General features: G+C 41.3%; 1 protein-coding gene across 1 annotated transcript; it reads left to right on the top strand.

Moving 5' to 3' along the window:
• Positions 1-162: 162 nt before the first annotated feature.
• On the top strand, positions 163-12,822 carry ncstn (nicastrin). The gene is made up of 17 exons (XM_020651955.3): positions 163-302; positions 3,164-3,265; positions 3,711-3,834; positions 4,191-4,312; positions 5,050-5,195; positions 6,138-6,282; positions 6,400-6,512; positions 7,058-7,210; positions 7,300-7,404; positions 8,449-8,526; positions 8,745-8,914; positions 9,010-9,112; positions 9,673-9,771; positions 9,932-10,019; positions 10,161-10,324; positions 10,559-10,771; positions 11,527-12,822. Exons 1-17 carry the CDS (start codon positions 245-247, stop codon positions 11,647-11,649), a joined length of 2,106 nt encoding a protein of 701 aa, XP_020507611.2. The 5' UTR covers positions 163-244; the 3' UTR covers positions 11,650-12,822.
• The last annotated feature ends 2,537 nt before the right edge of the window (positions 12,823-15,359 follow it).

The following is a 15,359-nucleotide window of genomic DNA, read 5'->3' as shown; positions in this document are numbered from 1 at the left end:
TGATTCATTAAAATACAATTAAAAAAAAATAAAAAATAAAAATCATTAAAATAATATACATCTTGATAACCAAACATTTAAAATCAATTAAAATACAGAAATTATAAATATTTCCAGTAAAGAGAAGTCGCTGCCATTTTGACTCGAGTCCGGAAAAAGCGGAACCAAACAGCGGAACCCGCCGGACAGTTTTCACGGCAACACCGACTGTTGTGTTTTTCCAGCTTTTTCAAAAACCAGGAAGATGGAGCTGCAGTCGAACAAATGGATGGTTAATTTGCTGGTTTGTTGCTTTTTCATCGGTAAGTTGTAGCTGCACAGCGTTGACACTTCATGTGGACACGTGTTTGTTCATGTTCATGTGTGTGTTTCCGTTTCGGGCTTGATTGTCTTTGATTGTCTTCTTTGTTGCTCGGAGCTAGCCGGATGCTAAGCTAATCAGCGCTAACCAAAAGAAACCTCCCCTGTTTAGCTTCACTTCCTATTTGCCGGTTTTTAACTACGTGTTTTACAACGGGATAAACTTTGCAACAGTTCTTGGCTCATTGCCGTCAACTTAAACTTCGTATTTTACCCCGTACGTTTTGAAATACGTATTTTTTTTAAAGAGTTTTCTGTAAGTACGTGAGGTCGGCTCTGCCCTCTTTAACTCTCGTCAGCATCAGCGTGACTTCGCGTGATTTCCGGGCTGCGGCCGAGCAGAGCTCAAAGGATTAAAACAAAGAGCATCACACAGAACTACAGGCCATGTTTCTACCCTTTTGTCTTTGTTTTAATCAGAACCAAACACAAATGAAGTCACTATAGGAGATGTAGGATTACCTGGTGCATTCAGCAGGGGCGAGTCTAACCTCTGCTGGGGGGGCCCAGACTCAAAACACCACAGGGGGCCCCTCCAACCACAGGGGGCCCCTCCAACATGTGTGTTATAAATTATCTGACGGGGTAAACTTTACTCTAAAAATGTCATTCACAGAGGGTGCGTTCGAATTGTCCCTCCTATCTCCTTTCACTATCCTCCTCACCTTAACAACGGGGGAAAACGTCATGAGGTTTTTCCACTAGGCGACGTCATTAAATGTGACGGGCCGGCGGAGGTTAATGACACGAGTCCGTCGTGTTGAAACTACACTGTTACAAAAATGGACTACAAAAAGCGCATCTAAAAAACTTTCCCCTGTGCCTCTAACGGTGAAATAATCCTGATTACCACGAGGTCAGGATTGAAATAAAAGAAATATAGACTACCAGGCTACAAGTAAGAAAAGTGAAACCATCAGCTTCCTGTTCGCTCAGAAATCAACATAAGTTTGAAATTAATTATTACATTTATGTAAGACAAGAAGAAAAGCACAAAACATTCTGAATTGAATGAAGTATGTTGAATAAAACGTTCATAGTTCGCCTACGGGTTAAAGATTGTTGAAAGTTGTTCAAGGCGTATTATTGCAATGATAACTTACGTGATCTCACTTTTCTGTCATCGTTAATGTTCGTGAACGGTCGGATGCACGACTCGCTTTAAATGTTGCGGCCGCGAGGAATTGTGGGGCGTCGTATCTCGTCTCCTTTGGTAAAGGATGGTCCAGTGTATCCTATCCCATGGCCGCCACTGAAATGCTTCCGGGGTTAAGGTAAAGTGGATAGTGAAAGGAGATAGGAAGGACAATTCGAACGCACCTAGAGACCATGTTTAGTGTTTACTGCCCACGACCAAATCGACTGGATAAAAAGTGTTAAAGGTGCACTGTGGAGTTTTGGTAGTGAAATGTGAAAGTTGGAGAAACGTTCAGATTCTGTGGTATATGTTCATAACTCGATACACAAACTGTCCTCAGAGGAAGATGTGGTCACTGGAAAACTGTTTGAAGTTAAAGAGTCCATATTCTGCCCTTTTTGGGGTTCGTATATTTAATCTATGTTCCTACTTTTGTATGTTCACAATAGCTAAAGTTTGAAAAAAGTGTCTGTTTTCATGTACTGCTCCTCCTTGCTCCTTCTACGCTCTGAGTCCGTCAGCTACACTCTGTTGAGCCCACACTGTTAGACCCCACGTGGGCCAAGTCTGCTCTGATTGGTCTGCCGATCCGCTCTGTCGTTATTGGTCAGTTGCTCAGCACGCTTCTCGGAAATTTCAACATGAGCTGCTGGGCTTGCCACAACGAGCCAATGAGCTTAGATCAGTGATCTCACACTGACAAGACGTCGCACTGACACATTTTTATCGAGGGGGGCTAGAACCGAGCGTTACATGCGGCTAATGCTACAGCTAACAGGAGGACGTAGGAGAAGCCGTGTTTCTGCAGACTTTGAATTTTTGCACTTAGATGTGCCTAAACATGCACAGGACACTTGGAAAACACACTAAAGAGCATATAAAACCAGAAAAAACATAATATGGGACTTTTAAAATGATACACTAGAATTTATGGTGCAACAGTGAAAGCGTAAATCTCCTGGTAGCTTTTTAGCTCCAAACAGTGTTCAGGGACCCTTTTTTTCTTTTTGAGTAAAGTTTGTGTATTTATTTCAGGAAATAAAGCATAGAACTGTTTCACTTCTCCAACCTTCACATTTCACTACCAAATCTACATAGTGCACCTTTAATAGTGTAACTACTAACTTCAGTGGAAGTTAGTTTTTATAACTGTCTGTCCTCCAAAGTTAAGGCTAAACTTGCAGCTTTCAGTATTTATTATTGTATTTAATTGTCATTATCTGTTCCACTTAATTCTTTCCCTTTTTTTCAACCTCCAGACGGATGATGTATCTTCATCCTTTTGTGACTTTCATTCACAATCTTAAGTTTTTGCTGGAATAATGGATGAATCAGTGCTCTCAGATGGGGCCTCTTTAGGGATGTTTCCTACTGTCAGTGCAACATTTGAGCCACTGCTGTGGTTGAAAGTTTGTTAGACCTTAGGGGCCCTTATAGCAGAAAGTAATTTGCTTTTTCATTGAGTGCTAGAGGGGAAGGAGCATTTGGAAGAACAAGTGATGCAAACAGAAAGTAGATATTTATTTAACTGAACTATTCAATTGTGATAGAAATGTTATTTGATCTTGCTGTGCTGCTTTTGTAAAAAAAAAAAAAAAGTCATGTTTGTCCTGAAGTCACGTTGCTCGTGTTGTGCAGTTGTTAAAGTGATTTCTCCCTTTGCAGGCGTCAGCTGTAATTCAGTGGAAAAGAAGATTTATATACACCTCAACTACACTGTCCCGTGTGTTCGACTTCTCAACGCAACACATCAAATAGGATGCCAGTGTGAGTAAAGCAATAGACTAAAGTGATACAGCAGTAGTCCGAGATGTGTTTTGGACAGCGACAAAGCTTTGCACAGTGTCTTTATTTGTTTTTGTAGTGAAATGCTTTCTCCTCTGTTAGATAAAGTGATTTCAATGAATAGTCTGTGCCGCTCCAGGCAGCTCAAGCTTCAACTCTCGAACTTACAAATAATTTCTTAAGAAGATGACATCACACTGTTTACAGATAAACGGGTATTTCCTATTATTAATATCTGGTTATCTAACGGTGCAAACATCGGTCATACTACAAACGCCCCATCAGCTGCTCCATCAAAACCCCTACAACCAAATCCTGAGCAGTCATATGACACACACATTGATGTACACGCTTGTAGGATATATTGTTCTGTTACTGCTGTTTGTATCTCAGAAGCTAATGTTGCATAATCTCTGTTGGATTTCAGCCGCTTTGTCCGGTGATGTGGGTGTGCTCCATGTCCTCGAGTCAGAGGAAAACCTAGACTGGGTCCTGCGCACCGGTCGCAATCCTCCGTATCTGGTTATCCTGGAGTACCCGCTCTTCACCAGGTACAGTTGGCATATATCTCAACCTGCAGAGGGAGTGCCTTGAGTAGTTTTTTAGTGAGCGTGAGGCTGTGATTTACATGATCTCATTCAGAAAGATGTGTGTAGGAGTTTCTTGATAAATACAACCTTAAAGTCTTTCACTTATAGAAGCACATTTTTCTATTAAGCATAGGATGAAGTGGAGGAGTTGAACCTCAAGAACATCCCAATGAGTGTCAGTCACAGAAATGTACCATAAATTCTGTCTGTCTGTAACCCTGAGGAAATTAACTCACACCAGATTTCAAACCCACGTCTCACCTGTATTTATACCCGTATCGTTTACTCCCCCCCCGCGCCGCCTGTGTGCTCCTCAGGTCCGTCATGATGAAGCTGAAGAACGGCTCCAGCAGGGTGGCCGGCGTTGCTGTGGTGGCACCAAATACAAACCCTCCAGAGGGCTTCTCGCCGCACACCTCCTGTCCCAACGAGAACACAGGTGGGTGGGGGTTTACCTGTCGGGACTAGTCCCTCAGTGTTACATCAGTTACAGAAAATAATTGTAGGTTGGAGAACTACACCATGTAATTACAGCCTGGTTTTTTTTAATGTTCTGTTAACTTTGTTCTGTAACATTATAGCTTCACCATAAAGTCCTGTTTCACCTACAGCGTGGATTTTTATTCCACACTTTTATATTTCTTAGTTTTCTATCCCTCTTTTTAAGAAACAATTATAAATTGACAGTCAGTTTGGCAGATAACTCTAAAAACACAGTTCCCATGATCCTCTCCCACCATTACTTGTAGGAAAAGTCAATCCTGAAAGTTAATCTAAGCTGGAGCATATTCCAAAATCTTCCTATAAACCATGGAGTCATTATTGCCTAATTAATCCAAATTAACCACAAAATAAAAAGTTAGGTGACTTGAACTGTAGATTACAGATCAATTCTAATCTTTAGTAGAGCCCAAGCCGATAATATCAGCTGATATTGGAATATCCAGTGAATCAGTATCGGCTAATCTTTAGTTTTAGCATTATTTGAGGCCTGGTGTTTTGATGTCTCTTGCTGAAAGGTGCGCTAGTTTTTACCTTTGACCTTTTTATTAAAGAATTTGAATGTTTTATTTTTTTTAATTTCATGCCAGTTTACTTAGATTTAAAGAAACATGTTTATTTGGTACACACTTAAGTGTTACAGCTGCTGACATGCACTCTATGCGTTGCCCTCAGGTGTGTACACAGATGCCTACGATCCCGCCCTGGCTCACTGTAACATGACGGTGTGGAACCCTTTGGGAAACGGATTGTCCTACGAGGAGTACGACTTCCCCATATTCTCCCTGAAAGACGACGATGACACTCGGGTCATCCGGCAGGTAACGTGTCACCATAAAAACCAGATATTTTGTCTGTTATCGATTTCATTGCAGTAACTTTATTCTTACAGTCATTGCATTGTTGAACTTTGTTCATCACGGCACTGTTTGAATGTTTCCCGGTTGCCCCCGGTAATAAATCAGTACAGTTGCAGTAAAGTCAGATCTGAACTTGGTTTGGAGAAGAAGTGATGCCAATGAATCTGTTTCTGCAGCGTCTTCTTTCCAAATAAAACATGTCGAGGCACATTATGTCATTTGTCAGAAGAAGCCACAAATCATTAGCTTCTCCTCGACTGTTTTATGTGACAAAAACAGACGGATCATGTGTCAGGTTTATAATAAACCTGATCTCATGCAGTACCAATGTGTTTAGGATTGTCTTTCTCTGCAGGCTTCATGTGAACAGACAATAGAGCTAACACTTCTTAACCAAAGAGGTCAACACAGGCTTCCTCTTTCAGTTTCAGATCATAGATTTTGGCAAACTTTAGATTTAAACCAATCTTTATAACGCTCTGTGAGGTGTTTTTAGTGACTGTTTGTTTCTTCTCCAGAGAGTTAAGAGTAAATTTGCTATAAAACAACAACTTTAAGCTACCTGCTGCTGCATAAACGTTGACGGGGTAGACGAGGGAAACCTTAATTCAAACTGACAGTTTCAGGTTTGACAGTGTCGGGGCCGCTTCTGTTCCAAAGTGATAAATTAAGTCTTATAAAGACAGTGAGAGACTTTCTGTGCCAAACCTTCCAGTGCTCCTTTGAGCAAGAGCTACAGACCCATTTTTATATGTTCAAACTTGTTCTAGGGATTGACAACTATTTGAGGTTTTCCAAAAGAAGAAAAAAAAAAACAGTAACGTTGTTGTGGTTCCTCTGTCAGTAAAAAAAAAACCCACAAACAAAGAGGTTTCATATGTGTGTGCTTTCCCTTGTTTGCAGTGCTACTTAGATCATAACCGTGCAGTGAACGGCAGCACTCCTCAGTACCCGCTGTGTGCCATGCAGCTCTACTCCCACATGTCCGCCGTCACCGACACGGCCACCTGCATGAGGAGGAACGACCTCAACTTCAGCATCAGCCCAGGTATTTACTCAACATGAAGAAATCTAAAACTGTATCTCTTACTATTTAAGGGGATCTAAAAGTGGGATTATTCATTTTGATGCCATACAACTTGGTCTTGATTTTGTTTTCCTTTAGAGATGGTGTGTGACCCACTGGGCGACTATAACGTTTGGGCCTCCACCAGGCCTTTCAACAACACAGTCAAGGGCCACAAGATGTGGGAGAGTGTGGTCATAGCTGCAGCCAGGGTGAGTCACAGAGAAAAGAACTACCATCTCATGTTGTGTCAATCATGTTTGCAAACTTTCGTGCATTATTCTTTTTTTTTTTTTTTTTTTTCAGAACAGGTTTTCGATTTTCCAAAATGTGTGTTTGTGTGTGTGTGTTGTCCTTTACCTCGAACATGCTGCCAGCAGCTGTTCAGGATCAATCGCCTCGAGTAAATTGATTTTAATGTGAAGTTCCAGTAAAGTTAGCAGTGTATCAAACTGGAAGCGATCGGGATAATCCTGCAGCTTTCTTTATCAACAGCTGAAACTCTGCTTGTTCTTGTTTTGTTTTCATGTAAACAGACCCCGTCTATTAGTTGTTTAAACATGTATGCATTACATTGTAGGTAAACAAACTACAGGATGGGCTGCGTTCCACATAGTTTAAGGCCATAAACAAAAAAAAAAACAGGTCATGGCATGTAGATCTGAACGAGTTAAACCAGATGTGACCCCTGCTTGATGGCTCTCCTCTTATCTCCTCTCCCCATGTCTCTGTTCTCTGTCTTTGTTTCTCTCCTCAGTTGGACAGCAGGTCTTTTTTCTTCGACATCGCTCCAGGAGCAGAAAGCGGCGTCTCCGGGTTTGTCACTCTGCTTGCGGCCGCTCATGCTCTGAAGAACATCACCCAGGAGGCCCCGCCAAACCGCACCATCCTCTACACCTTCTTTCAGGGGGTCAGTTGTTTCCACACCTTTTTTGATATGAACCATCTGTAACATCGTCCACTCAGCAGTGCTCATGATTTCTGTCTCTGTCATTTCAGGAAACCTTCGACTACATTGGCAGTTCGAGGCTGGTGTATGATATGCAGAACAACCAGTTCACAGTGGACCTGGACAATGTCCACTCAGTAGTGGAGGTTGGACAGGTGTGTATTATAGACTCTTCCAGAAAACGACTTTGTACTTTATTATTATCATCTACAGATTAGTGATTCAAGGTCACAATTAAAGAGACATTATTTAAAACCAGAGTATCTAAAGGACATCAAGATGTTGTTTAAAAGTTAAGAAGGCTTCTTGTTTGATCTGCCAACTTTTGGTACTCTATGTACACAATGAGGTTTTTTTAAGGTCTAACACTTGCGGTAACTATTCTTTTTAACAATTAAATGCATTCAATTGATTACTTTTACCACGATGGAGGGTGGATATATGCACAGCATGCAGGGGATCGGCGACCTGAATTACAGTTTGAAGAAGCAGGAAAGTCCCCACACTCCCTCAATGACACATAAAGCTTAACAAACAAAACATTTCAACCAGCGGTCGTCTTCAGGTGATATTTCTTGAACTTACTACTTCTGAGAAGCGCTGAGAGGGTTTGGAGGCTTTTCTCTCTTTTCTACGTTTGACAGGGAAAAAAAAACATTTAAAAGATCTCTTGTTATAATACTACTACTACATTTAAAAAAACAAATAGCTAATAAGTGTGAAGAGGCAGTCTAAACTGAAAGTCTGAGGCACTCTGATGTCGTATAGAAATCCTTTATTAATCCATTACGTTTTCACACTGTGTCATCAGGGCAGTCAACTTTTTTTATTAGCTATTTGAATTCTTTCCCCTGTTCTTGAAGAGCATCGGATTTCTCTACTTTTTTCCTCTCAACCCATTTTCAACACTCACAGTTAAGCTAAACTGATGTTGCACATTGAACCTTAAACATAAAACCAGTGAAGTCTATTTGCTCTGATTCAGATTCAGATTCTTCATTGTCCCACAAGGGGAAAATTGCGTTTCAGCAGGAGCACCCAGAAGAAAAGAAACACAAGAACAACATCAACATAAATGAAAACAAATAAAAAAAATCAGACAACTCAACAAAATATAAAACATCGCAATAAAATCAGATTCTTAATGAATGTTATTTTATTGTGTTTATCTTACCGTGTGTGTTATTTGTTCCCCACAGGTCGGACTGCGCGCTGACTCAAAGCTCTGGCTTCACTCTGATCCTGTGTCGAGGAAGAACAGCAGCGTCAATGAGGAGGTTTGTGTCTCCGTGCTCTGTTCTCATACAGCTTCTCATTCATCACCACAGCCACAACATATGAACTCTGATTCTTTTGGATGAAAAATTCGATAAAATGAAAAGTTGGATGAGGATTTTGATGTTCCTGGGAAATAAAAGTACAAACGGATGTCGAGGTTAGAAACAGTTTGTGCATTGTGGTGTGTTTCATTTTTTTCTCGAATGTTTTCTTTCAGATGATGAAGCTAATCAATAACTTTCAGTCGGCTGCTGCGGGTGGAAACGTCTCGGTGGAAGAGCCGGGTTTCTCTCAGCCCCTCCCGCCCTCGTCCTTCCAACGTTTCCTCCGAGCTCGACCAATCCCTGGCGTCGTCATTGAGGATCATCGGTCCGCTTTCACCAACAGGTGACACAGACTTTCTCCTGAACACATGCCAGTTCCTTCATTTCATTGAAGGATCTTGCATGTTTCCTTACTGCGTTTTCCTGTTCTGTGTGCAGGTTCTATGAAAGCATGTACGATAATGCGGAGTACCTGAACATTTCCTACCCGTCCAACCTGACAGCAGAGGAGCAGCTGGAGTTTGTCACTGACACGGCGAAGGTATGTCTGCACATCTCGAAGATTCACCAGAGTCATGTGTTTGTATGTTTATGCCACACAACTACTTCTGCTCTCACTTTGGTCAGATTGATGTCATCTGATTTGATTTCAGATGACTGAAAGTTTTCTTCTTTCCTCTGATGTGATTATGAACCTGTCTGTTTCTGACTAAATTGATGCAGCACTCGAAGGCCTCTTGTTTGTCTTTCTCCTACGTCCGGCTGTAGATATAAAAGAGAAGTAACAACTCCACCTGTCAATCATCAGAGGAATGGAGTAAATTGTCTGACATGTATTCTTCTTTTAAAAGCCGTTCTAAAAGTTTTGAGAGTTGTGAGCAGCAGGTAGTCGTGTCACTCCCTTCTCATTGTTTTCTCATCGTCTCGTTTCTATTTGAAAAATCTGGTTTAAAATGTTGAATTGAAAACTTCTCAGGCAGTATATTCAAGCCCTAAAGAAGCCTATATGATGCAACTATTTCATTTTTTATTTAGAACTTCATACAGTTGTGGTTTGAAAGTAATGAATGTGATCTGTCTTTCTCTCTGTGCGTCTGTCAGGCTCTGACGGAGGTGGCCACCTTGGTAGCTCGGGCTCTCTACATGCAGGCCGGAGGAGCAGAATCTCAGCTCAGCAGCATCAAAGCAGACCCTCAAATAGTAAGACTGCTGGATTCAATTTTAGAATCAATAACACGTGTGTCACACTATCCATTGTTTTCTACAAGTTCACTTTTCCTACATCTTTCTCCTCAACTTCAACTTTTATTTGACTGATAACAAAAACTCTGTCCCTGTCTAACTGTTTTCTCCTCCTCAGGTGACCGGGATGCTGTATGGTTTTCTTGTTCGGTCGAATAACTCCTGGTTCCAACAGATTGTCCCCTCTGACCTCATGAGCCATCTTGGTAAGTGAGGGTGAAAGCTCCTCCTTTTAAAAAAATATTAAATACACTCATTCAAGTGAACACTGCTGGTCCTGCTTATCTTGAACACAATATTTTTAGCAAAAAAAAAAAACATAATTTTTCTCGTCTTCTGTTCATCAGCTGACAGGCCGACAAACTTCTATGTCGGCGTCCACCAGCAGTCCAGTGAGCCGACCCTTCTGGTCCAGTACCTGCTGGCTAACCTGACTGGAAACACCCCAAACATCACGCAGAACGACTGCCAGAACCAGAGAGAGGACGAGAAGGACACAGAGAGCAAACATGTAAGACATTTATGAACAAAGGAAAGAAAGAAAAATGTAATATTTTTAGTCAATAAAAAGTGAGAAGAGATGATGTGGATGACAAGTCCATGATCACATCTTCAAACTTCCTGAGTTATTGTTTTAAATAGAATGATTCATATAAACGCTGGATTAAAACTGATGAGTGATTCATTCTGAATTACACTAAACATCAGCAGCCTTTAACTCAAGTTCCCTTACCTCCTCCCTCAGATGTACACCTACATGTGGGTTCAAGGCACAGCGCCTCCCAACAGCACCAAGAGGGAGGGTTTCTGCGTCCGCTCCACCGTCCGCCTGTCTAAAGCACTTTCCCCAGCCTTCGACCTGCGAGAGTTCACCTCCAAAGAATATTCAACGTGGACAGAGTCCCGGTGGAAGACCATCAAAGGACGCATATTCCTCGTGGCCAGTCATGAACTGGAGGTAAACTTGGTTTTTCACTCCTCACACATGTATCCAGGATTAATGCAGATTTAAAGGGGACATATTTTGAAAAATCCACTTTTTCAGTGTTTTTGAACATATATTTGGGTAACCTGAGTGTCTACAAAATGTGAAATAAACCCACCCAGTCCTTTGTTGGTCTGTATAAGTCTTACAACACAGAGAGAAATGCTCTGTTTCAAATTTTCTCAGTTTTTGATGTCACAAGTTGGATTCTGGTAAAAAAAAAAAAATCCCCTCCCCTCTCCTCCCCTGGTATCTCCACCCATGGACTCCACCCCCAGCCTAGAACAAATTGCTACGCATGTCCGCCTCGGGGGGGTGGGTGGGGGGGGGGGGGTCATTTCATTTAAAGAGACACACACACCAAAACGGAGCGTTCTGAGAGAGCTGGTTTATACAGGGTCACAAACCTCCTCTGGTGCTTGATTCATGTTATATTTTAATCAAAGCACAGCACAGATGTTTCATTTAGACCACTGAGGGACTGTTTGAAAAGGTGGAAAAGGGGGATAATATGTCCTCTTTAACACACATTGGCTATCTCACATGACAGAGTATTTGTTATCGGCCCTTTTCAAAATGAGATTCTGTGGCAGCACTCGAAGCACTGCCGTCCATTACATCTTTTTTTACATTCATATTGATCAAGCAATGGCGTATAAAAACCATATAAAGTATTTAAAGCAGTTTAAAAAAAAAAAAGGTCTAACTGTTCTTTTGACCCGTCTCAGATGTTGACGTTGGGCGTGGGTGTCGGCATCTTGATCTCGTCCCTGCTCATCACGTACATCGTCAGCTCCAAGGCCGACATGCTCTTCAGCGCGGGGAGGGAACCCGCCACCGCCACCTACTGATCCCCCAACAGGAACCACAGGCCCACGACCACTACTCCTACTACTTTTACTACTTGTACCACAACTACTACTCCTATCCCGAACCAGACATGGACCGTCCCCCTTCTCTTCAAAAACGCAGCACGTGTAGGTACACAGAAAGGTTAGGCAGCAGCAGCAGCAGCAGAGAGTGGGGTTATTTTTTTAAGACGACGACTCCATGTTTGTGGACTCACTCAGGTGAGACGTGACATGAGGACTGGACCGGCCTGGATGGATCTGGACTCATTCAGGGTCAGAAATCACTGGTCAGGCACCAGCAGGCCCTGCCAATGGAAAAGATGTTAATATTTCTTTTTAAGCTTTTTTTTTTTTTTTTTTTTCCCCCTTTTTATTGTCGAAGAATGTTTTGTTTACCGTGTCACAGGACAGACACTAAACATGGAGCATTATTTGACCATTAATTGAGCGGGCGTGTCTGATTGTGAATATGTATATGTGAATAAATGTGTGAGCGTCTGACCGTGGGATTCAGTGTGTACGGAAATGAAGAGCGTGTGTGTAAATGTGTGTGTGAGGATTGCAATGGTATGTGCAATACTGTAGCTGTCTTATTGTAGTTTAACTTATCAATCAGTTCTAATGATAAGAAACCACTTTTTTGAGTTGGTGAACAAGTAGTAACATTTAAATTTTTATGGTTTTGCAAATCCAGAAATGTGTGGTGAAGTGTTTCGATTGAACTGTAGGTTCTGGGAAGATGACAACAACCTAAATATTTATACTGTTCAGTCCCAGCACACACATGTTCACAGGTTTATGTAGTGACAGACTCAACTCAATTTCACATGTTGTGATATTGGTGCGGAGGAGGTAAAGAAGAAGAATTTCCCCCTTCAGAGTCTGGGGGCGGCTGACAAACACTTTTCTGCATATCGATCAACAAAAAAAAAAAATCCAGTCAGAAAATGTTGTGTTTCTACAAACAAAAACAAAAAGCGCTGGTACTCAGGCTGTGCACTCGTTTTTGTTTCGTACCATTGTGACAAGGTTTCTTTTAACGATAACTTCTGAAAAATGTGGCATCTTGCGAGAAGATTTTCAATTTTTGTGAAGGAGTGATCATTTGATGGCTCGAAATCAGCGACCAATTGTGATGCCTTGATGAGGAAATAAACATGGCTTCTTTTCCAATTTGTCTTTATTTGTCATTTAAACCTAAATGTCTTGATCTATGAATGATGGGAGCATGGATGGAATCACAAAAAGTCATGAATCATATGTTATCCTCTCACTATTGTTATTACTAAGATTATCTATATTTTCATTTTTAAAAAGCACCAACTCATAACAAATGCTTTCTCAAGACGCTGAACAAAAGAGCAGGTAAAAGACTCCTCTCCTTGTTATATTAGATTATAAAAGAGCAGGTAAAAGACTCCTCTCCTTGTTATATTAGATTATAAAAGAGCAGGTAAAAGACTCCACTCCTTGTTATATTAGATTATAAAAGAGCAGGTAAAAGACTCCACTCCTCTGAGAGTAAAACCAGAATTTCCCTCAGGAATTAATAAAGTATGTAAAAAAAGAAAGAAGAGAGAGAGAGAAATATATATAAAAAAGATGAAAACCTTTAGGCAGAAACCCTGAATTATAGAGAACAGGATTTCATTCATGTGCTGCACTTTGGAGCTTCTAACATCTGTTTGTGCTGAGAACACTTCTGAGGTGCTCCGTTGAATATGTTATCACCAAATTGAAACAGGAAAAGGAAATGAACGGTTAACATGGTCATAAAGGTTCAGATTTTGTAGCCTTGATGTGCCACAGTAACAGTGAATAAAGTCACACCGAGTCAGAGTAATGATCTTACTTGGCATTCATAAATGCAAATGCATAAACCTTTTTCAGAAACATTTTCATCTTTGATATGATCCTAATAAAAATGGATCGATAGAAATGCCTCTTTTAGTATCATGGTAGCAAAGATTTAAGTATTAAAGGCACCCAGTATGTGGTCATTTCTTGTTTTTCATTTTAAAAACTTCACGCAAACTCATGCAAAATGTCTGAATTGCACAAACACATTGCCTATGTATCTGTACAGTTTAGACAGTGCTCTCTCTTTTACTTGAGGCAGCTTTGATATAAGAATGATGATATTAAGGGGCTCTGGATAGCCCAGTGGCTTCATTGTGCGCCCCATGTACAGAGGCTATAGTCCTCATCGCAGTGGCTGTGGGTTCAAATCTGACGTCAGCCCTTTGCTGCATGTCATCCTCCACTCTCTCTCATCCCAACATTTCCTGTCTCTCTTCGGCTGTCCTATCCAAATTTTAATCAAATGTATCCAGCTTTCAAAATAAAATAGTATAATAATAATAATAATAATAATGATAATAATAATAATAATAATAATAATAATAGTAATTTGACAAAAAATAATCTTGCAGTTTGTAGCCTACTATCAAATAAATTGAATTTTTACAAGAAAGGCATTAAATAAATCCTTTTTTCTCTTTTAAACTCTTCTGTGCTTTTCTTAATGTGTCATGAAAATGAGTGGATGAAGGACATTATTCACAGAATTTTAGATTTAAGCTGCAGGGGGCTATAACTTCTTTATTTTGAAGATTTGACATTAAAATAAAGACTTATTCTAAAGTTTCTTTGGTTAGGAGGGATGTTCTTACATCTCAAAAGTTCTGCTCTGTATTAATAAATGTTGCTTGATGATCCACAAAGTAAAAATGTATAAAACCTACTGAGGACTTGAAGATTTTGAGCCTTTTCCTCACAAGCAGCGTCTTGAACAGTTTCTTACGCTTACTTTGAGACATTCCTCCTGACTGTCCTGCACACAGAGAAACATCAGAGCCGTGATAAATGAGTTGTGGCTGAACCCACAGACAGTTTAGGGCTGAACCACACCGTTTCTCAGGCCTCGGCCCCCTCTGTGGGGGAGAAAACAGAGGAGGGGCCAAAGTGGAGCTGGAGGCGGGGCGCACGGTGCTACGGCTGAGTGGAAAGAAAGTGGAAAGTGAGAAAATACCTGAATGGACAATCCGGAATAAGTAAGTAGATTTTTACGTGTGGAAAATGTCTCTTAATACTACGGGCTGTGGTGTGTGTGTGTGTGTGTGTGTGTGCTGCGGTGAGAGAGAGAGAGGGGGATTGGAGGCGCCTGAGATCTCCGGTTTCCACAAACAATAGTCGCCAGGACGCGATGGTCGCCTTTTTCTAGACCGCAGGGAAGTTTAGGACCCTCATCGGCTCTATTGTTGTTCCCACCGAGGCCACGTAGCTCTGCGGGCCGATTTCGAAACGTGGGAGGAAGGGTACGCTCTTTAGAAATGTTTATTGAGGGTGATAAGGATCCGGAGAGAGATGCGCATGGAGGGAATAACGCGTCCACTTTGAATGTAGGCCGGAGGATTTTTTTTTGAATTCTCTCCTCGCTGAAGGACTGATGGGAATCTGAGCAGCCCTACGTCCATTCATTTACAGTGAGTACGTCCCGTTTGGGAAAAGGAAAGGAGGAAGAAAACAGGGGAACGAGCTTTTGGAGATAATTGGGCATCAGGACGCGAGCGGTGGGGCCTGGGAGTCTCCCATTGTCCTGCTCCACTACAACACCCTCCTTTTCTGTTTAGTAGGTCGCACAACTCTTTTATATTCGCCCTGAATGCATACAGTAACTTAGCCTTTTGGTAGCCCCCTTTGTGTGTGAT

Source organism: Labrus bergylta, chromosome 4 (genome assembly GCF_963930695.1).
Source record: "Labrus bergylta chromosome 4, fLabBer1.1, whole genome shotgun sequence".
NCBI classification, from domain to species: domain Eukaryota; kingdom Metazoa; phylum Chordata; class Actinopteri; order Labriformes; family Labridae; genus Labrus; species Labrus bergylta.
This window is presented reverse-complemented; position numbering and strand designations above follow the sequence as displayed.

Excerpts from the sequence above, each read along its gene's own strand:
- ncstn (XM_020651955.3), top strand. The coding sequence starts at position 245 with ATGGAGCTGCAGTCGAACAAATGGATGGTTAATTTGCTGGTTTGTTGC. Across the intron at positions 9,772-9,931 it reads TCAAAGCAGACCCTCAAATA|GTGACCGGGATGCTGTATGG; the intron begins GTAAGACTGCTG and ends TCTCCTCCTCAG. Across the intron at positions 10,325-10,558 it reads AGGACACAGAGAGCAAACAT|ATGTACACCTACATGTGGGT; the intron begins GTAAGACATTTA and ends CTCCTCCCTCAG.